Source organism: Acromyrmex echinatior, chromosome 3 (assembly GCF_024713525.1).
Source record: "Acromyrmex echinatior isolate Ae372 chromosome 3, ASM2471352v2, whole genome shotgun sequence".
Classification (NCBI taxonomy): Eukaryota; Metazoa; Arthropoda; class Insecta; order Hymenoptera; family Formicidae; genus Acromyrmex; species Acromyrmex echinatior.
Genome location: NC_141854.1, coordinates 7,078,647 through 7,103,445, shown reverse-complemented (window position 1 = coordinate 7,103,445; position 24,799 = coordinate 7,078,647). Strand labels below are relative to the sequence as shown.

Genomic DNA, 24,799 nt, shown 5'->3' with positions numbered 1-24,799 from the left:
GAACATTGAGCTGGAAGAAGTTGTGTAGCTTTCCCCGAAATTTTTCCGAAATATCTATTTTTCACTTGATATACAGTCAATAGATTCGCATGTTATGTATCCTCCGAGAACGTTCTGTAGTGGCAGAGAGAAATTCATGGTATATCGATTGTATCGGAATTTTATGATGGGAGGATAACGAATTTTATTCGTTATGAACCATTTCTCCCACAAATATGTCGTGTCCCATTTTTTCTCTTGCCACTCAATTAACGCTGACAATTGGTGGCTCGATTCAAAAGGATGACCTAGTTTTACGTACTGAGTTACGTTTTTTTCGTCAGTCTCCTTGATTTGTTTGTCGCAGAGAGAGACAAAGACATAGAGAGACAAACAGAGGGATGGGGGGAGGGAGGGAGGGAGAGAGAGAGAGCTTTCTTTCCCTTCCCTCCTAATCTTTTCGCATATTTCTCTGTTTTCTTTCTAATTTCCGCAAAGCTTGCCGGAGATGTGGAAGTAAGACTAGTTCCCTTTGAAATCTTTTTGATGTATAGCAAGCTACGTGTTGACAGTATCTTTTATTTCAGTCGCAACGCTATGAGGGAAACGTCGTTAATGAAAATTTTCAATTTAAAAGTTATACACAAATGTGAAATTTTTCTATCTTTTTATATCTTGATAAATATCAAAATTTGCGAAAATAGCAAACGCGTGAGAGGCGAATATTATTTTTCCTACATTTCTTTTGTAATTTATAGTTTCAACAAGAAATTGCAGATCTAAGGATCTCTATTCTTTTTCTTTGGCTACGATATCTAATAAAAAATGCGAAGGTATTCACTTAAATTTCAAAGTAACTGTGGAATTCCTTAACAAAATAGAAATTTCTTGCTCGTGTTTGTTTGAACATTACGGTACTACGAACAGAGAGAGAGAGAGAGAGAGAGAGAGAGAGAGGGGGGGGGGGAGGAGTTTGAATTATATCTTAAATCATTTTTACTTGTTTAAAAATCCTGGCTCTCAGTATCGATTAATATACAGGATTTATACGTAACAATCTTCATTAATTATACCTAAATGAAATGTATATCTTTCATTTACATAATATTTTACATCCAAGATAATTATTTTTGACAATAATAGTTTTTGCATTTCTAGACGTTCATTTAAATGTGACACTAAAAATTATAATACACAAAGATATTAAAATAAATTTAGTTGAATTTCTCGTTAGCCATAATTATGAATAACAAATGTTATAGTGTTCTGTTTAAATAATCGCATCCACTCTTAAGAGATGAAAGAACTCTTTTGAATATGGTATCGTCTTTCGCTTCGCAGAACCTTACTTGAACCTTAGCATTTCGGATGTTGTTTCTTCCATTATGATGCATTAAATTCTCATATTGAAACTTACCGATTTGATAGAGGAAAACCATTATTCATTTTGACTGATACAAGAAAAATTTAAAATTTTGCATTGTGCTATATATCAAAGAGAGAAACAATGGTAACCCAATTCCTTAAATTAAATGATTTTGTTATGTTTAATTTTCATGTGTATCAAAATATAAATTAATCCATTTCTAATTAATTTCAACGTAAACGTTTATATTAAGGTATTAGTAAATGAGATAACTAGATTTGAATAAAAAATACATTTTCTTAAGTTAAATTATTTAGTTAAATTAACTGTTATTTTAATTAAATTAACGATGTATTGAATAGAAACAATGATGACTTATAGAGATTAAAAATACTCAAATTGAATATAGTTGACATTGTGAGTTTAACAGTGTAAATATTTTTTTACTACCATGTATACATATATATTATACAACAAAAACTCTATACAATTATTTTGCATTATTTCTCTGAAAAATGACAGTTTAAAAAGACATTGCATAAAATATTTAAATCCTATAGTACTTTGCTTTGAAATAAAATTCAAATTATTTATTAAATGTTTTTATATAAAGAGAGATAATTGTAAGTTAAATATAAAATTAGAGAATTTCAATACACAGCAATGTCTATCCAAAAGTAATGGAGAAAAGAACTTTAATGATTAGTTTTAAATTTAATATATCTCTTAAAACTAATGTTAGAAAAATATTTACAATTAGATATTTTTCTATTCATCTTATTTCGATATAATAATTCTTCTGTAATTCGTTATGTGATAATATTCTTTGACAAAGTGTATTGTGAATTAGATTCAATGCCATTTATATATTTGTAATTGCTAGTATTATTGATTAACATTCATTGCCATGTGGCATGGATAGCAGAAAATCACACATCTCTAATTTCTGTTTCACTGTGGCCTATAACATCAGGATCAAAAACGTCCTGGCGTCGCATTGTGCAACAAATCCTGTGAGTCTAATATTTACGATGCACTCCACGCGCAGCATCGTGATGTCACGTATACAATTGGCAGTTTCGTTATGTGATGCAATGTCTCTCAATCCCAAAACATCGCGACGATCTCAGAATGCTGTGTTTATCTTTCTCTCTCTCTCTCTCTCTCTCTCTCTCTCTCTCTCTCTCCCCCCCCCCTCTCTTCCTTTCTTCCCTTATCTATATTTGTCTACCTCTCTATCTCTATGTATGTGTGTTGCAATAAAGTAATCCGGATGCAACATAGAGAGTGAACGTTGTGCATTATTATTATAGAACGGAAATTATATTGTGTAAACTTCCGCAATATTACTAATTATGCTAATTAAATCTCAACACAGACATTTTCCATGCACTCTGAACAGATCATGTGACCAAGTATTATCTTTTTATGATTATTGTTTTCAATTTCATCAAAAATTTGAATTTTTTAATTTTACCTTTTTCATTAAATATATGACAAAAAAGAATTTGTTTACTTTGTGAACTTTTTTTTTTTCTTAGGATAACATTTGAGGCAAATAACAGCTGAATGAAGTTTAAGAGAACTTTTAATGATTATTTGGGGAAAATGTTTATCTTATGTCATTCTTTTTAAATTGTTCATATCTGTTATTTTAAATAAAAATTATAGTGGTACCAGTCTGTACATATCAAACATACAAATTCGTGAAAATGTCGCTTATATCATCATTGTTGCATAAAATTGACGGCGCGAGATTCTCATTTCGATACAATATCTACATTTCCGTCTGAGACGTACATTTGTCTAGAGAATGTAGCGCAACATACCTGCAGAAGATGAAGATCCATGCCAGTGTGTGGCGCGGCAACGGGAAACAAAGCGACTCCATGGTCGATCTTGAGCGGCTGCACGGGTTTGTAGGAGTCTAAATCAAGATGATAGTCATTCTCGTCGCATTCCTCCGCCATGTAGGTTTGCTCAATTGCAGTCGTGTGAACGCTCAGGGTGCGATGAAGGGAATCAGTAGTCGCGTCTCTGCCACGAGCATGTCGATGCTTAAAAAAATTATCCTTTGTTAAATTAAACCATATCCAACTGTTTAGGATACATATTTAGGATACATTGAAAGAAAGAAACATCCGTAGACAATAGTCGACAAGAGTCTTCTCTATATAAATACAATACAATTCATATTCATAGATTAGAATTCATGCAGATTAGAATTCTAATTATACTTTCATATATGTCGTATATTTTTATATGCATATATGTGTGTTATATATGTGTATTTAAATTTTTCAAATATTTTTCTTGTTATATAGCTTACAAAACTATAAATTCAATATAATTCTCTCATGTCAGATTGCAGAACAGAATTCTATTTTATAATTTTATATGTATGTCGTATATTTCTATATACAATACATATATTTTATGCATGTGCATTTAAATTTTTTAAATATTTTTCTTATTATACAGCGTATAGAATTATAAATTGAATTCTGGTGCGAAGATTATTTAAAGCAGGCTTACACTAATTATTTCAAGCAAACAAACTAGTTTCTAAAACTCGCACAAACATTTCAAACATCTATTTCTTTTCTTGCTTGTATTATGTAAAGCATAGTTAATGACGTTAAAAGTATTCATTAAGATTGCTCGATCTTTACATAGTTGACGCTCATTGATTGAATATGTCTTACCTTGTGAAAGAGCGCGACTTTGTCGAGAACGGAATTTGTATCGTGGACTGGTGCGATGGGGTTCTCCGGTTTGTTTAAGGAACCGCTCCTTGAACTCCATCCCGATGGCGTCTCTGTGTTACTCTCGACGGCGATCCTGGCGACCGGCGCAGAGGAAGGCACGTGTTCTTGAGGTTCGCTCTCCTTAATGCTAACACGTGGTGACTCGCGATTTTCCTTGAACTCGGGCTGAGGCTAAAACATATCGAGCCAACGATATTCTTTAAGAATCGTAGTTAAGTTTGTTATACAAGGGATTGTCCGTATTATGGAAAAGCTTCGATCTACTTCATGCTGTGATTCAATAATTATACAATGTAATTCAGAATAAATAAAGTATTAATGAAAATGTGATATACTCAGAGTAAATGGTTTCCATTTTCATAATATATTTTTTTTAGAGATATATGGAAAATTGCTGAAGCTAAATAACTGTTATTTTATAATAAACACGGACAGGGCAAAATGAATTAAATATTTTATTGTTGAAATAACTTTTTATTTTTATTAGCATGAAAAAGGAATATATACAATTTGTAAAAATAAATATTATAAAAAAAGCCACCAATTTAGCAGGTATTTTTTTAAAAGTGTTTAATTCGTTTTACTCTACTCACTCTCTAATTGTAAGTTTTACTTACAATATTTAGTTTTAAAAACTTCCTGATTGTCACTCTGTTCCAAATATTCAATTTTAAAAAAAGGTACACATTTTTATTTATTTTATTATGTGATTTTACTATGAGAAAATAAAAACAAAAAGAAGTTTAGGAAAAATAAAAATTCCTTGAAATTTTAACGGTTTGTTCAAAGTGACAATAATGGAATTAGCCTTTAATTTCGTATAATATAACATAACATTGACAAATACATAATTAGAATTGTAAAACTAAATACAAAACGACACACCAAATAAAATACGAATGAAAAGAGAAACACGATAATTCGATTTGCTTATTAAAGCGATTTGCATGCGAGACAGACACTTTATGAGATCACAAAATATATGACAAATAATATAAATAAAACATTATCTTAAATAATACGGAGTATAATGCGTATAAATTAATTGGTACCATTTCCGACGTAACATTATTGATAGAGCATGGAAATTCAGAAGAAATAAAACACTGTCAACTGTTGTTTCGAGTATATTACATTATTCCATGCGTACACCTCGAAAGAATACATTGTTTGTGACAAGATGCTCAATTTCAAAGATGTAGATTCGATAATCCGAGTAACGAAGTTGCCTTTGTTCCTCGAAGAGGAACTTGGCTTTCGAAATGGGAATCAATAGTTTACGGCTTGCTTTCGAAACGCAACCTCGAAATACACTCTGCCGTGTTCATCAACAGGAATATTGGATGGCCCTTTAAGTCTGTTAATGACTAGTAACATATAAAGAGCTCTCTCGCTAGTGTAAATCCCTCGACAGTCTCGTAAATATAAGTGGTTGGTAGAACCAAAGAAAGTGGAAAAATCGTGGTCTCATTTTTAATTTCTCGTGAAATTTCTTTGTCAGTACATTTTTACGTTTCTACAAAGTGTAGGGATGTGAAGTAATTTAATTAATGAATCAAATAGTATATTAAATGAGTCGAATTGTGCTTACAGCATTTTCTTGTGTACTATGGCTATAATTACTATCGGAAATGTACGTATAAAAATATCCCGAAATTTTAGTCCTACTTTGAATTCCTTTCAATCTCAATCAAACCTTATAAACCTGTTTTGATACTTGAACAATCAAATAGGGCCTCTTTTAATATTACTTAATTTACAGCTTTTATTTAGAAAACTTCTTTTGAACCTAAAAATAGGAAATAATTGCCATTTACAAGCTCAACGTAAGGACTCAATTCATTAGATTAGAAATTTATTATAAATCTCTAGAGTCTACGTCCTAAATACGTCCTAAAATTAAGATTCAAAGTAGGAGCAGAATTTCGACTCGAGATATTATTTATATATATTAGAATTAACAATATTAAAAAATTACGTCTTTAGTTTTTATAGCAAAGTTCTTAAGTCGCGTTAATGCAAAATATATATACAAGTAATCGCTCGAAAGCTCGTCTATCCGTAAGCTAGAGGTACGCTAGTAGCAAGAACTTTAATGCGGCTTATAATTAACTGTTATCCGATAACCTTAATCTATCGCATGGATATATATTGAGCGGTCGTTCCACGATGCAGCGTCATAAGGTAGCGCTGTTTCATTTTATCGCGCCGTGTTACACGCCGATCGACCCACCGTCAGACGGCATTCTAAAGCTGCTAAGTCGTGCTATCCAAATTGCAAAACGTGCTGAAATACGCGTTTACGAACATGTTGTCGGCAGAAAAATTTGGATATATCTTGATTGAGCTATTCGTGGAAAATAAATTATGTTCAGACATTAATTTAACGCTCTCGTGAAGTCGGTGACATCAATTTATTACATGATGGAATACGATATCACTTTTAACTCGAACTGTCGGCAAACGGGCAAAGCAAACAAGACGAGAGAATTAACAGTTGAAGAAGGGTCGAAGATATCTTGGGAAATATAACTCATAAAAATTTTACTTTAAGTAAGATTCATTTTAAAGGAGAAAGATGTTAATTTAGTCCTTGCTTGTTATAAAATAGGACATTATTTTTTATAAAAATTATCTTTTTATAAAAAAAAAAACTCTTCAAGTTAAAAGTAAGTAGGTTTATTCAGGTTAATTCTTTATATTTAAAAACGGATGAAAGTTGTTCTCTCCCATTTATTAGTTATTTAACTTGCATATACATTCTAATATACATTCTAAATATTTTTATACTTTTAATCAAGTCTCAGATTTAATTAAAATGTTCTAATTTGAAGTAACGGTGTAGAAGTAATGATGTAGACACAGGAAATACGATAACGTAGAGAGCGACAGTAATATTTGGTCTTTCGGAGTTTAAAGCTTGGAACCATCCGTGGCAGACGTGATGCCGGAACGAAGCAACTTTTGCGATTGCTTAACCTCGTTATCCTTCCTCTTCCTCCTTCTCCTTCATGGAAATGTACCCTAAAGAAAATACGTGCCGATGAGGGGGCGACTAGCAACACTCGGGATAACAGAATGACGCATATCGCAGGCTAAGTGTCGCATATCCAATGCGCTAGTGCCGATACTGATTTGGAATTCCATTTGCAAGCCGCGACATCCGCATCGTGGATACATTTGGTTTGACGGATTATACCTTCTAAAGAGAGAGAGGAAGAGAGAGAGAGAGAGAGAGGGGGGGGGGAGGGAGAAGGGTCGAGGGAAAGGGACAGTGTTAATGAGATATACCTACTAAGCCGCATCTTCGATAATCTCAAGGCAAAGCATATCATTTATTTTGCTCCCGTAATGTCAATTGATGTCGAATTCATTTGAATGTAATTAGCCATTGACACCCAGGAGATATGAACGCTCGGGACGTGAATGATCATATCGCACACTGATTAATCTCACGCTCTAGAAATTGAATATTCTATGTTTTTTATCAACGAGATGCACAATTATGAAAAATTTCTTCGAATTTACGTTATATATTCATGTATACACATTTATTTTGAAAAACATATAATCAACAATTTTGTTATTAGTAGATTAATAAGCAGATTATATCTTTTTATGGCATACTATAGTTTTTATTCTGACTACAGTTTTATTTGTCTAACATAGTGATTACGAATATAGATAAAATTTAAATATAAAATAGATATTAAAATGTATATAACTTAAACATTAAATGTACGTAAATCTACTAACGTAACATTAAACGTACATAATGAGATTATTAATTAATATAATTAATTAAAAATTACATAAATAAAATAAATATTATATTCATTAACCCATCTTCAAATATAATTCTCGTTAGAATTCACAGATTGATGTATTTTCATGTATATACTTATTTTAATGTATATCTTAGTCTAAATTTATCAAATATTTTTCGTATTATATGTACATCAAATTATAAACAGATTTCTATCTTGAATTCTAACAGAAATTATATTATAACAGTAAGTTTTATTTTAATAAATGTTACAAAGTTCATTCACACACACGTACACATTCTTATTTCCCTTTCTCGAAATAAACGCTTCACGTCGCGACTTCGTGATGCTATGCCACATAAACCGAGAGAGAGAGTCTAATCACAAATTCGTGGTGCTGATCACGTGCTTGGTTTTAATGACCAGCGACTTTGTGGATTTTGTCGTGCAATTTGAGTTTCAAAAGAGCCGCTCTTAGAAGCACTGATTTCCGTTGCGGTCTTTCGAACATGCTCTTAAACATCAAATAACGTGACGTTGTAAAAACTGTAAAAAGCAAGGAAGACGCCGTTTTGTTCCCCGATGACGATCGTTAGCGACAAGAGCAAGTAGTTTCCGCCGGCCTACAACCATCGTAGCTGCTGGAGGCCGATAGAAACCCCTTTCCTTGTCGCTTTTACGGCGCAGACTTCGCTTCGGTACTCTTCTGCTACGCTGCTATTCTTCGTGAAACTTCATAGAAGAATTTCGATGCGCAGTTCCCGGCGTTTGCGCTCGAAATGATACTACTTAAAACGCAAATTGTTCCTCTTCTATAATTTTCAAGGATTAATCCGATTTCTCACGTCAATTGTAACAGTTTGTGTGAAGTTGACAAACACTTCCATGAATAAATCTATGTTAAGAATGTATATACTTGGAAGATTTAATTTTCCTGATTTAATGCGTTTTTACTCCGGCATTCAGTATCATCTTAAGATAGTCTTCTCGGGTAAAACTTTCGTAAACTTGGATGCGCATTTCTAAGTTTTGACATAAGTTTTTTTATTTGCTCTAATTTCTTATTAAGGTTTTCCTTCTTCAAATAAATTTGCCGCAACGCCAAACTTCTCGCTATCTTTTGAATATGCAGTTGTTGAAGGAACAAAGTAGATTTATCGTGTCACTGACCGTCCTTCCCTCGATTACTCTCGGCAAGCCTGTTTCGTGATGCGATCATGAGAGACATGTTGGATATCCCCGATGAACTTTTTTGGCTGTTTGCCAAAACGCGAAAGCGTTCAATTACTTATGGGCTTTCTCTCCGACTTAGCTTTTCTCTCGTTGTATCATGTTCCACACACTTAAACATCAGTTAGAGAGATAGACTTACTTGACGAAACGTTAAGTTACATTATCCTATCTAAATAACCAGTCTTTTGCTCGACGCACGTACATATTTTGGCTCTTATCTGACGTTGACAGTGATCTTCATAGTAGACAGGGATAATGCTCCAGAAAGTTGAAGGGAAGGCGAAGAAGCGGGCGCTGACGTGTAATATTTAATAGTGTTTACATGGTGAAATATAAATGAAATGCCAATTTAATCTCTATTTAATAACGTGGAACAATCAATTCTACGCATGCAAACATTTTCTTAGAAATTCAAAGTCTACAAAAAAACACGATATCGCATGAGCGATAGTAGTGGCGCTTTTCGTGTTTACCTTTATATCGCACGCGATAACTTCCCGCAGCTCGCGCAGGAAAGCCCCGAAGAATGGTACCACTGGGCATTCCGGCATCGCGAGAGCGCGAGCAAGCGCATGTTCATATTCGGAAGACAAAAGGGCAGAGGAGAGATACTCCATGACCGGGAAGCGCTCGTTCATGCCTCGTTCTTGCCAAATCGGCTTCAGTTTATTGGATCTGCAACATAAGCAACAATTCGTTCGCGATTAGACGAGGTAGACATACTTCTTCGGATATACGTAATTAAGAAGTAAACCGCTGACAGAAATTCGCACACTCCAAGTTAATGCGTGGCGACGCGTTTAGAGTGTTAAGAGGTTAATACTATTTTAGTATTCTAATACTCTTCTGGTAACTAATAATGTTTCAATAGTACTCTTTTTAGTTATTAATAATTTCAGTTATATTTTTATTTTAATCTCTAGTACATATGATTGAGGCTACGGTCCACTTGATACTACAAAAGCTTCGAAATATTTTTTGATTGAGCAATTAATAAAATTCTTTCTTTCGCTTGGTCAATCAAAAGCTTCGAAACATTTGTAGCGTTAAGTGGACCGCACCCTGAGTCTTTCACGTCCCGTATATTTCCTTTTTTTTAAATACTGGAAACACTTCCCGAATAGCACAGAGAGTTCAAAAGAATTAAAAAAAAAGAATTCAATCAAATGTCATAAATTCTGAGCTCATTTTCAAATGCAACAAGAATTCTTCTCAGAAAAAGGATTCTTTTTGCATTTGAAAATGAATTCAAAATTGATGACATATCACTGAATTCTTTTGGAACTCTTTGTGCTATCTGGGTTTACAGTTACTTTCTAACATTGTTAAAGTATATGTAAGAATCGCTTAATCATTTTTATATAGGAAAGTGATAAAATTAATTTGGAATATGATCGATTCATATGTAGTAGGACCGGAAAATAATCGTGTGCTAGGTTAATTGACTGATTACGAAATGCATAAATATAATTTATTGAGTAGACTTTAAGTCAAAAGCTTAAAGTACTTAGTAAGTTAAAGATTATGTACTTAAAAGAGGATTTAATACTTTAATGTATATAATAATCTAAATTGTAACATTTGGTAATTCCTACTAATATCTTACCGTGTACACTAACTTTATATATGGTGATTTACTCTATACGTGCAGAATTATTAAGCTTAATTTTAACTAAAGTAAATTTCAGAAGCTGCTAATGTTAAAGGCGTGGACTCAAATATCAAATTAATTTAGAAAGTTTTGATATTTTAGATAAAACATGAAATTTCTGTCTTTGAAACACAGTTACATAATTTAAAATTACGAGTTTGTTTAACCTTTTAAGATCTGAATTTTTTGAGAAATAGGACATTGCTCTAAAAAAAAATTCTAAAATATTTATTTAGTTCAAAATTAGACTTAAAGTTACACACATCTATTCTTTCCATAAATGGAAAAATTGTTTAGCAATTAGAAATTTAATATCTTTTAAATTTTCTTACATTTAACGTGTGAAATGTGAAAGGTTTAGAGATACGAGAAAAAGTTGGATAAATAATTACAATTTAGCGTCGTGAGCGCAGCAAGATGCAATTAATACGATTAAATTGAGTTGTCGCCAATATCTGCATGAAACAGTCATGTTCACGCTTCTTGCAAATACGTTTCCTCTGTTTCGTGTTCTAATGGTCGTTAAAATCATGAAACATTTACCATTACAGCGTTAATTATCTATCTCTTTCAGTATTCTCCATAGTACAACCCGAATGCTTTAGCTGAGAATGTTTCCGAGTGTGTGACGTCAGCAGGCGCAACGTTCTAGAAACGATCGCTCTAGAAACGATATTCCCGCACGAAACTTTTATCCTCTCATTCGCGGGACGAGTACAAGGGGACGGTGTCTAACTTTACAGTCTTGGCAATAAAAAGTATTTTATTTCTACGTTGGGGATTTCCGATGGGGACAGGCGGTAAAGGTTCTCCGCTGTGCCACTTATGGCGAAATTCATTCGTTTCGCGGAACATAAAAAGAAGAGCATGGATGGTTAATGACGAGTGCCGTTATCCGCAAGAAGCGATAACCAAATGGCGGATTAGCAGAGTAGAACGTAAACAGAAAATTTCTCTTATAAATAAGTGATATTATGTTTGCCGATACGATTTCCCTCATCATTTCCGGGTCATCGATCAAATGGACGATACTTATGGCTTTTTTATTAGTTGGTTGCTATCGATTTGAATATATAATGTATTTGCACTACGCGTTAAAAATTACAGTAATACCACAGTACAAAGATCGATTAATAGTTTTTTCAATGATAGGAGCAGAGACGCGGAAGTCAACGGTAGAGGCAGAAAGGGGGAAGTCAATTTTGAACTCTTCAAGCGGAAGTGAAGTTCGATCCTTTTCTACTTCATATTTCCTCTCCTCTATGAGAATAAGTTTCTGAGATGTTCTCGGAGACGTTTTTCCCTATTTAAATGTGCACGTGCAACATCGATCAGGATTTCCAAGTAGAGATTTTCAACGTAGTTTTCAAGTTGGCAAGAAATCCTTTAATAAAGTATTCTCCTTTTTAGACCCTGATAGATTACAAAAAGCCCGCACTTCATGCGGAAATCTCTTTTTTTTATTTCTTTTTCCCCAAAGCACAAACAACAGTATTAAGTCAATAAGCGTCAGCTTTTTGCAAGTGGATAGATAGCCAATAGAATGCTTTCATACCGTATAACGCAGCAAAGATGTAAATTAGAACTGAAATGCAAACGAGAAATTTGTGTTATTTCACTCGTAAACAAATTTATGGGCAAAATTTTGATAAAAAAATCATACCACTTTGATTTCAGCATATATATACATATGTACATATATACATATATATATATATATATATATATATATATATATATACGGCAGTTAAAAATCAAATTTTCCATTGTCAATTTCTTTCACAGCGATGTAAAAATGTTGCGAATTGTTCCTTGATACATTAAAAGTCCATCATGTAAATGCCGCTTTATTTTTTTCTTTTTTGAGTTTCTCTCGTGTCGAGAGAGAATTAATTATCAAACAGGAAAGAAAACAATTTTACGGACGAATAACGCGCGAATCGCCGTCGTACTTCTTGATCTCTGTGAAAATTAATGACACACATTCATTACTTGAATTACTTTTCAACGGGAGATTATCTCACTCCCTCGCGAGGGATCGAGTTGAAAGAGGTCGCAGTCCCGAAAGAACTCGTGAAATAATGCGATTACGCCATTGTTGAATCGTTTCGGGAAATGGGTAGAGCATCGAGTCGAGAGATATTTGCAGAATGAGCTACGTGTCGTGACACTCGATAAAACTTTCATGAGGAGCTCTTAATAAAGCAAAGTACCATGGAAGCCACTCTGTCTTGTAATAAGACACGCGATAGGAATCCTACAAGATATATCTCTGTATTTAATATACATTAGGCTTGCCTGAGTTTTTCAAAAGAATTGGAATTCTCGATTTAATTAATTAATCATCTGACATGAAGTGATTGTTGCATTTTTGTTCAATTCTATATATAAATAACGCATCCTATATTTTTTCTTATGGCATATTTTTTTGACGAATTTAGGATCTTGATTTTGATTGTCTGATAATTTTACGATTTATTACCATTTTGGATTGAGATGGATTAAAAATATCAAAATATCCAATATTCTTATCTTACTTTAAATTATTTTAACATTCTGAAGTTTACTTATTATTGTCAGAGTACAATAATAAAAAGAATTAAATTTAATAATATGAATCTCTCATTTTTTAACTTGTTAAATTTTTTAAAAGTTTATAATTGAAAATATTAAAGCAATTGTCATTTTTTAAAACAATAGTAATTCTCATTAAATATCTACAATTTATTGGTAACAATCGTGTACGTAATTAACATAATCAATTTACACATGTAAATTGCCGATCTCTTTTATAATTTAGCAAATAGTGTAAGCGCTTCTTGTTTTGTAGTTTCATGGTAATGCACTGGATGTTATCTCAAGATAAAACATACGATGCATGAGACAACAAGATGAAGAAGCAGAAACACGCCCGGAAGCAGGTCGTTACCGCGCATAACGTTTATGCCTCAGCCATAGTAGAGGGAATCTAGTATAAGTATTTCAATCAACTGGCGAGCGTTTTTTGAAATCTAAGTATTTTTGCAACATATTTAGCAGAAATGCATAAAGAAATTACATGCAATGATTATATTTTGTTCAAGTTTAAATTTATTTATGTATACGAGTTAGGTGTAATAATATTATTTTTGAGAGAAAGCGACAACATTATTATTCAAAATTAAATAAATTGAAGCAACACGAGAAATCAATTTCCAAATTAGTATATTTTCGATTATTAATAAAATATGGTAATTAAGGTAATATATATAATATTTAATTTTAACGATGCACTTGACATCGAAAAAAAGATGACGCGAAAATCTAACAAAGACAATATTCAGAGAGAGCAATTAGCGTTTCTCTCTTCAAGTCAAATTCGCACAGATCGTTTGAAGGACACTTACTCGACCCTAATAACCATCCTTCTTTTGAGATGAAAGCATCTTCACGGAAAATCTGTAGTCGAATCCTGACTGTCACGATCGTTTGGAAGCCTGACAAGTGGACAAAGCATCTTTGATCTCTCACTCGTCGTAAATTCCAGATATGCGATCGCGAAAATGTCAAAGATCTTTCTACGTTTGGAAAGTATTATTTTTCAAAGATTTTTTAAATTTCTATTGTCAAAATTGGATTTTGTCCAATGAGGTCTAATTACGGAAGATATAAAGACTTGATATTTATTGTTGAATAGTTTTTGATCTGTTATTGGAGAGGAAATGTTTCTTCGGTTGCTACTTAGGACACGAATTCAACGCAAAGAAATCCTCTTGTGTAATCGTATTAAGTATAGTTTGATCCGATTCTCGAAGATATCGCGAAGTTTTTATCGATAAAACTTTGAGACGTAACATCATATTCGATTACAGTTAAATTGATTTCTTTACTTACGTTAATAAAATAAAACACCTGTCTTAACGTATATTTTGACAAACTTGAAATCAATCAAATTAATTAAACAAATTATATTAAAATATAAATTCAAAATGAAATTTTCTTTAATATAATGATTTTTCTTGAAACGTATTTTTAAATATTCTATTGCGATGAGAACATCCAGTTTAAATCCTTACATTTTTCTATAACTTGATTAATTAATCATACATTAGTCTTATAAATTTGTTAATTGATTACACTTTTAAATGTCATAAATCTTTAAAAAATGAAACAAATTAAAATTTAAAATTTTGTTAGTATTAATATACACATAATTGAATACTTATACAATTAAAATTAAACCGTGATATAAAAACAAGTGTCAGAATTGCAATGCAAATATATGTATATTTTCAATATTTTCATATATTTTCATTTTCAATTACAATAAACAGTTTTATCATGACGCTTTTGTATATCTTTTAAAGCAATTTGTAGAGTTAATCTCTGAAGTCAATCTTTAATTGAGTATTAAGCTATAATATTTTGAACTCTCTAGAGTGCAATTTTATAATTTATTAAAATATTACGTTCAAAGACATAAAACAACTCTTTATATACGTGTAGACTATATATATACGTGTAAATATAATTTACACATACACAAAAACACACACACACACACACACATACATACATGTATGTATATATGTATGTATATATATATATGTATATATATATATATATATATATATATATATATATCTCTTGAATTCATTTGCGTGTTATTAATCTTGTTTTATCTTGTTATCTTGTTTGCAAAAAATAATTGTTCTAATATTTTTTAGTTCTAAGGATGTTTAATTCTTATTTGTGCTAAATCACTTTGGATGCACTTTTAATAGGTTTCATCTGACTTTGCATGAATGGCCAACGGTCATCACAACAAGATAAACTAAGTACAAAGTTTCTTTAATTTGTGATCGATCAAAGATATACTTTTGAGGTTAAATATTCTTTGTTTTCTATGATTTTTATTCATAGTTAATACAGTAGTGAAGTTCGATGTACGTATAAATATTTAAAAGTACTTTTCGTGTTCGAAATAATAAACTCGAATAAAAGCTCGAACTCCATTGTCTCAATGTAGAGAAATATATTATAATTTCAAGAGTCCTTTATTCCAACAGATGAAGATTAATTGTGTAAGCACGACCTTGGAAGTCGCAATGTCATGCAACAAACGCGAGGAAAGTTTCAAGGAAGCCTTGAATTCGTATTAGTGTCGCAATCTCGTTGGGGATTATACAATTCGCAAATCCCTACTGGGATGTACGAGACTATTTTCGCAATTTGTATAAATTTTTAATTTTTTTTCATTTAAAATTTATTGAAAATACATTTTTTTCTCATTAAATAATGTGCATGTATAAAATCTGTCAAAAATGATTAATGACTTGACGTCATCGTGTAAAAGTTCTATACATACAAATTAAGAATACCAAATTAGCTTATTTAACGAGTAAATGTAGTTCGTTTGAGTTTTCTAATAATTCTAATTCGTTAATCTGTGAGATTAGTCAATTATATAATTGACAATAATACAAAATTATAGTTACGCGTATATAGAGGCGGCACTAGTATCGACGGCGGCAGCTGAGTCTCTAATCCGATCGAAACTCGAAACCGATGAGATACGTGTTGCGGTTGTCTTTCGTAATGATCTATTGGTGCTGACAACAACTTTGTTCTGCGGTTAGATGCTTATGGTGGATGAAGATGGATGGGCTTTCGTAATTTTGCGGCAGGACTACTAAGAAATTATATTACGACTTTCGTACTTAGTCGAAACAATGCGGGTTACTTGACTTATGGATAGTAATAAAGCGAGTGCGCTTACAAGAAGTGGAAGGCAGCAATTCGAGGATTGACCTTTTAAGTAGGGGGACTTGGCGCCGTCACGCGTTTACGACAAGCATTATGGGTACTTACTTCAGACCGGCAATTATCTCCATAGCTGAATTAAAGTTTCCGGTATTCCAACAGGTTAGCGCGACGCGTAGAAGACAGGACAGCACTGCCTGTCGTTCTTCTACCGTGGCACAGCTGCTGATCGCGTGGGTGGCCCATGAGCTTACCTGATTAACACAAACACGATTAATGATTACTTCATTTGCAAATCGCCAACGCTCTTTACGTATATCAGAATGCGGATTTCGATGTCGTTGAACTGAAAACCACAATGTATGTTTCCGACAAGTCTACATAGAATTTATTCTTATAATTATAATTAGAATCCGACCGAAACTTTTATCAAAACTGAAAACGAACGCTTATTACGTGTCAGTTTCGACTGAAACCATGTAGCTCTTCTTCATAAATATTAATTTTAATGTACGTAATTATTGTTTCAATAATTAAATTACGATGTTTATGAAGAAGAAGTAATTATATTCTTTGGTCAAAATTGACACACACCGAAATTTCGGTTTTCGATTTCGGTCGAAATTTAATTATTGTTTCAATGAATTATGATATTTATGAAGAAAAAGTATATGATACATGTCTGTATATAAGGTTTCGGTTGAAATTGACATGTAGCCGAGTGTTTCGGTTCAGTTTCGATCAAAAAGTTTCGGTCAAACTCTAATTATAATTTGTTTATAATGTAATTGTATTTATTCCTATAGAACGACTAATATTTCATTTTTTTTATTTAACACAAAAAAGTTGTAAGATATGAGATTTATCACAATTATTATAAGTAAAATGGAAGTTTGGAACTAAGAAAACTTGTCAAATGCGGATGAGATATATTTAGCGATGTAAAAAGTATATCAATTAAAACATTAAACATTCACAATGTTCCAAACTTCGGTCATTTTATTCATAATTAATAATTAATAAACCTAATAGATCTCATATCTTATTGCTATTATTGACTTTTTTATATTTAATCGAAAAGATGAAAGGTGAGTTGCTTTCTTACACTATCGACTTTTATTTATGCTTCGCAATTCGAGTCTTACATTTTATGCAAACAAAATGGAAGTTATCCTATTGTAAGATAATTGCGGAACATTGCAGTTATTCATAAGAAATGACTAGAATTTTCCAACACTATCCGAGGCTTCTGTTTAACACGATGATAAAAAGAACAATGTGGGAACGAAGGGATAGAGAATCCAATGTTTCCAACCTTGAGCGAAGATTTAGAGTGGGAAATGGCAGTAGGGATGGCGGAAACGACTAAGCGAGGTCAGGTGATATTCGTACGTGTATACATATATATGTATATGTACATATGTGAGTAAAGTGAGTGAAAGTGTCTGGCGAAAACGTACGGAAAGCCGCTGGAGAAGTGGATACCTCATTAAAAGCGGCTGATGAGAGTTTCCACGGGATTAAAAACCGAGAGGTTTCTTGGCGTAGAGCTTTTTCCTCCACGATGGAGGATTCACGTCTATTATCATCTTCGGTACAATTATTTTTCTTCTTATTTACATAAAATAATAATACCTCTTTGTTGATTAGAAATAGTAATCTAAGGAACCCGTCTGTAGCATTTCGTAATTGTAATCAAAAGACATCTACGTGCCTTTGAAAAATGCAAATACAGGAGGAAGAATTAATGTACCTCATTGAAACGATCAATGAGGATCTGCACGGTGGAGTACACCGTGGCAACAGGCCAGGATAATTCGTCCTCAGTTTGGGTCGAGCTGTTGGTGGTGCTGGGGTTGCTGCAGCTGCGACTCGGCGACGGGGGTGGCCTGGCAGGTGGTTTTTGCAACGTGGTTTGATCCTGTGCCACGTGCCTCAGGTACTCGTGCGGTGGTACCTGGTAGAATAGATGGTACTCGCTTTCCGTCAACCTGAGCGCCACCTCCTCGGGGAAGTGCAGCAGCTTATGCAGATCCTCCAGCTCCTCAGAGCTCCGAGGCGGCTGCGGCTGCGGCCGCTTCTCCAGCTCTGAAAATTATTTTCAAATTCATTACATTACAATGAGAAATTATAAACTATAACACAAATATGTTTTTTATAGACTCCTTTAATTTAGAAATATATGAACAATTTAGAAATATATGATAATAATATAAAGTACAAGTGATAGGAGTCAACGCTGGTTATCAATTAGCTCAATTCTTAATATTAAATATATATAAACCTTGATCTTGAACGTTTCTACTCATGGTTTGAGTCTTCATCAGCAATCTTTCCCTCTAACACAACGGTTGGATTATTGCATTACAAAATAATATCTCCAACGTTTTTCTTCTCAAAAAATTGAACCGTTAACTGTTGTGAGGTAAGTCACATATTCACAAAGTTAGAAAGCTGAGTGGCAATGAGAACTCAAGCTAAAATTATATAAATTATTAAATTATCGTATGTATAAATTTGAAAATTAATAATCACCTCACCTTACACAGTCGATGCCTCAACACTGAACAATAAATATATCATATGCAACATTTTGTACATCGTTAATAAGTTAAAAATTATCATCAAAATAAAAAAAATTAAATTTTAAAATACTAACTGAGAGAACAATTTGTCTTGTCATTTCGACTGTCGATTGAATAATGATTGCTAAACAAGTAACATAGTGGTCAATTTGAAGATAAGCAAATTACAGTTTATGACATGTATTATATTACGAACAATCTTACAGTTTATTAAGAATCTCAGTGTAAGCATGATTTAAGACAACGATATCATGTTGTAAATTTAGTCCGTAGATTATAGAATGTGCATCTCCGATATCAATCGTTTATTATAATAATTCTTCACATCCAGAATCTCCACATTTTGCCAATCAAAGTCGTGATCGTTTTGCAACCTATAATCTGTAATCACCGAATGAGTGGATGTTTGACTACGGATATGCTTTTGGTGTTCAGAAAGTCTAGTTTTTAATTTCCTCCCTGTTTGTTTCACATAGGAAGCATCACAATCACAACAACAACAATTAATCTTGTAGAATACATTCATTACATCACATTACATTACATTACATTGTCATTACACATTTAATATAACTATAGTATAATATGGAGAAAAAAATAAACAGAAAAAGAAAGAGAGAGGGGAATGTGACAATAAAGTTTTATCGAAGACAGAATAGAATGTTATTTTCTGTTATAATAAATTTTTTTACATGCGTATTATCATATTTTGATAATGTTAAAATTAAAGCTTTCGAAAGTATAATAGACTTTAAAATTTTTTAAAGTTTGTTAAAGTTTAACAAACTTTCAAGTTTTTTTAAAGTTTAATATTTTGATATAAGACATGTACTATTTATTACGTTCTATATTATAGATATAAATCCGTGCGTTATATATAGATATGTATAATTTATATTTATATGTATTTTTTTATGTTTAACATATAGCATTTTTTAAATTTTATGCAATGTAGCTTATGCAATCTAAAGTTTAATCAAGAAGAAATTTCTATAATCAATGCTTTAATATAACATATTATTGAAGGATTGCATGAATTTAGCTTCAATATTTACTAATAGCAAAGATAATAAAAATACAAATATAAGAAATACAAATGTAAGAAGAAAATAAAAATGTAAGAAGTTATATTATATTAAAAAAGTTATTTATTATATTAACACAGAAATGGATGATAAAAAATAAAACATTTGTGTAAGTTTCTTTTAAAATGATATCGCGATTCTTTTGTGCACGAAATATTACGATAACTGCATATTATTATGTATATTTTTTAAAAGTATTGTATGATATATCGTGTCGTAAAAATCTTGATATAGATAATTTTGTTTAAATCTTGATATAGATAATTTTCGGTCGTGAGCTAATTGTCGACAAATGCATTATTTGTTGATTATTTAAATCGATAAATATTGTGGAAAAACCGATAGCGTACTCATATATTCAGATAAATGTTTTGGAGCTTTGAGTACAAAAATTAATTAATTTATTTTGACAATTACAAAAATACAGTATATTTGATAAAAATATTCGTTTTCTCTTCTTTTATTTATAATATTCATTTATAATATTATTTTCGTATAATATTATTTTCGGCGTAGTTATTTTGAATACGATTATATCAAAATTTATATACGCGTTGTAATCAGGTCGCGCCTAATGAACCATGATAATCTTCATATTCAATTACATTTGATTTCGATATTAACACAATATTTATTAAATCGCCCGAATTATGAATTAAATATGTGCAAATTCGAAATGAAGTTTACAGATGATTAATGATATGTATTTGCTCAATTTATATTTTGTGACCGTACGTTTAAAGACCGCGTCGCCAGCAATTGACGTTTCCAACGTGCCAGTTTACAAAAGAAATACAGTGCAATTTTTGCCCATCGTTTAACATTTGCTGCGTAAAAAGGTCAGCTCGATGGTTTTTTGCTAGTGCGAGTGATGCACGAAATTCAACGCGACCGTCGAATAAAAGTGTCTTTTAGGTCTTCGATGAATAATTCTGCGCTGTGGGTATCATTGATGCTGAAGTAAAAACATAGTTCACGGTATTTTATATTTCGACATCCGGTACGAAGTACTAGGGACCGTGAAATATAAACCGAAAAAATATTATACGTTTGTGTAATCAAAGAGGTTTAGAAAATAGAATTGCAAATGTATTATTAGAAAATATTGAATTGTTTTTTTTTAAAGAAAGAAGTGAGACTTGACATAAATGATAAGTATATATATCTTTTCCATCGAAAATGAAACATTTAGTTTATAGAAAAGGATGATTTTTTGGTGAAATATTTTTTTTCCACAGCTAGATTATACAGATTTAAAAATAATTTTGTTGGATTATCAAAATAATTAGGAAATTCAAGTACGAAAGTTTTGCAGTATTGTTTGTAACACTTTCTAATCAGTTTGAGCATCTTAATTATTTTGATATTTAAAATAAAAATTATTTTACATATAGACATATTATTTCAAAATCTAACTTTGACCGTAATTGCCATTTCTCTTATTTAGTTATTTTGATAATTAAACAAAATTATTTTCAGATTTAGTTGTAAATTTTTAAATACTCCATCAAAATCGTTTTTCCATATAAATTGAATGTTTCATCTTCAATGAAAAAAATTATTTAATTAACCATCTACCTTATTTGAGAGAACAATTATTCACTATTTACTAATAATAATGCATTTGCAGTCCCATTTTCTAAACTTTTTTAACAGATCTGTATTTAGCTTAATTTTTTAAATAAATTCTGTGCGCGCAGAAAATCATCTTTTTCGTGTAGGATATTGTAAAAGTTAAGTATGAAACATATGCGTGAAATCGCCGGCAACTTTTAAATCTGACCCAGTTTCCTTAGAAACGATTAAGAACGCTGCGTCTCGTTAAAATCGAGTACGACATGGTGTGCTTATTATAAGATAGCGCAAAATTATTGTGAGTGCATTCATTCGTAGCGACATTCATAAGATGCTATGGAATAATTCAAGGTATCTCGAATATTGCGAGCTTCGACGTACTTGCCTGTGGCAGCAGAATAATGGAAGAACGTGTTATATATTCTTTTTCTTTCTTCTCCTTTCTCGTTGCTGATAGTTATTTTTACAGTATCTGCAACCTGATCATCACCCACGCATATTTTGTTGAACTTGAAAACTATTTCGGGCTGCCACATAATTTTTGTATTCTCGTGATGTAGCGTGAAAAACATTTTTTTCAATTACTTGGCTTTCACGTTATTTGAAAAAAATGATTTTTAAAAAATTTAATTCACAGCAGATTGTACTTTCATTTCGTTATAAGCACTGTGCCTTCGAAATTAAAACGCGAGTTGAGATATATAACGCAAGATAGAAGGTTTAGGACAAAATTTCACATTTGTCGATATTTCGTTATAGTTTAAATACGAATGTAAGCGGAATCTAATATCCGTGCGGCTAATTTATCAGTAGGCCGGCGACCAAAATGAGAAAAAGAATTTCATCATCGTGAAATATCCCAAACTACATAGTCATGTCTTTTTGAAATTTCTCTATAATAACGAATGCAATGCGCATAATGTAAACGGATGTTACAAGTCAAAAGAGATCTTAGTTCAGAAAATTTGAATACGAAATATCCAGAAGTAATGCTTCATTTCAACATCGAGCTTCATTCCTATTTCTCTCTTTCAGACCGAGAAGCGAAACTATTCAATGGAAACCCTTTACGAGTGCGTCTCGCAAATATCCCGTAATTACTCCGGGCGGAATTTATGACCGCCTTACGCAGAGCTTACCAAGATAAGTAGGACGGCTTTCTATCGTAACGTTTCTAACCCACCGAGACGTAATTTCTCGTACAATGTTTGCGGTGTGCATACATCTTAAATGGAGTAATTGCCGATATCGCGATACGATAAGTGTTCTTGTTTCTGCGTGCATTGCTCTTATGCAGAGTGATTATCATGTAATGAATCGTGCGGGAGCGGGATGGACTTGTTCTGCATATATAAACTCGTCCATCAACGTCTTCGAACAAACGGTCTGTTAAAGATCTTCAACCACCGTGCAAACACGTACCGAGTGTGGACAGAGTGGCCGGTTAAACCTTGGCATGCCCCGGCGTGCTCGTAGTCAATTGGCGAACCTTATCAGATAATAGCGCGATAACTCGATGAAGAGATTAATCAACATATCGGATTATGAACGTAAATGGCTCCTGCATAATTGCAACGTACATCGATAATATCTTGTTTGTGAATCAATCGCTTTGAACTTAACGAGATAATGTCTATGCTTCTGCAGTTCCACGTAGCGTACAGTATTGAGAAATTCGTGAACAAAATTAAATAAAACTGTCTATAACACGTACTTTTATCGATATTTTTATATATTTATTTATAGTTTGTTGTATTTCTACAATATTTGCATTTCTTCTGCTATCGGAATCGATCTTATGTGACAAACGTTCCAGCACTTCCAACATTCTAAATATATAAATATATAGATTGACGTATGATATATACAGGAATTATAAAACTTTTAAAAGTTCTCCTTTAAGTTTTTCTTTAAGTAATCTCATCCTCTATTATAAATTTATCCACTATTTAATTTATAAACAATTATTTATATTAATGAGCATAATGTTTGCAATTATATACTTAATAAGAGGATAAAAATTTGAATTATATAATATATTGTTTTTTAATTTAGGATAACACCAAAAAATGTAATGGATAATATTTCGACATAAGAACCGTGTAAATTAGATTAATGATTATCATGGAATAAATCCTTCAGTTTTTAATTGGTGTTTGTTACACGAGTGTAAATATTTGCCCCAGAAATCTATGCAGTTTCGATAAAGACTTACCTTATCAGATGATGGTGCGGCCACGTGGGGTGGAGGAAGTGGAAGTGGCTGGGTCTGTTGCCGTCGACGAGGATGAGACAGCTCGCTGCTCTGTGAAATAGCCAGGGCCCGCCGGTAGAATTAGTCTGACGACCAGGCCGAATGATTCCCGCGTAGTTTCGCGGTCTGCATCAGGACGGCTCCATCGATATAAAGTCGATCGAGAAGCCCCTCTCACGCCTTCCTCCACTGAGTTGCTTCCTCCGTTGTCGTCGTTGTCCTGACGTTACTTCTCAGGCCCGGCAACGCGCTGACCGCGATCTGCGAAAGAGAGAAGTATAAGAGAAGCTCGAAGTCGAGAGACTTGGATTTATTATCGAAAGAAAGAGAGAAGAGAACCGGGAAAGCGATTCGAGCAAGGACATTGAGAGAGCGAACGATTTATAGTCTTTCGAAGGACCTAAAGTCTACCGAAATCCATTCGAGTGCACTTCGTGTCTTGTCTTTCTGCACGTTCTCAGAAGCGAGATCTTTTTCTCACGGACTCGTGCGGATAAATTTATCACAGGGATTTTTTGTAAAGTATCGGTTAATCAACTTATCGTGAATCGCAAATCAATATATTTACAATTGGAAGTTGCGTTGACATACTTTAGAAACAATTTATAAGAGAAACATACACAGATAAAAAACATAGATAAAATTTTTTTTTTAAAGTACTTCTAGAGTTTTTTAATAGTCATTATATATAATAGTTGAAAAAAGCATTGGAAATCTTATCCAGATTTAGATAGCTATTTTTTTAGCACATTTACTGTAAAAAAGAAAAAGAGAGAAAAATATACATATATATT

General features: G+C 32.4%; 1 protein-coding gene across 2 annotated transcripts in view; it reads right to left on the bottom strand.

Annotated features, from left to right (window-relative positions):
* The window catches only part of LOC105151783 (1-phosphatidylinositol 4,5-bisphosphate phosphodiesterase epsilon-1), a 129,177-nt gene that overhangs the window by 16,554 nt on the left and 87,824 nt on the right, over positions 1-24,799 (bottom strand). For both annotated transcript variants that reach the window (XM_011065689.2, XM_087404388.1), the window contains 6 exons: positions 23,967-24,266; positions 18,260-18,594; positions 16,615-16,760; positions 9,587-9,788; positions 4,051-4,284; positions 3,175-3,402 (listed from right to left, as the gene is read on the bottom strand). In XM_011065689.2, the coding sequence (XP_011063991.2) occupies positions 3,175-3,402; positions 4,051-4,284; positions 9,587-9,788; positions 16,615-16,637 (687 nt within the window). In that variant the 5' untranslated portion in view covers positions 16,638-16,760; positions 18,260-18,594; positions 23,967-24,266. The remainder of the gene's footprint in view (positions 1-3,174; positions 3,403-4,050; positions 4,285-9,586; positions 9,789-16,614; positions 16,761-18,259; positions 18,595-23,966; positions 24,267-24,799) is intronic.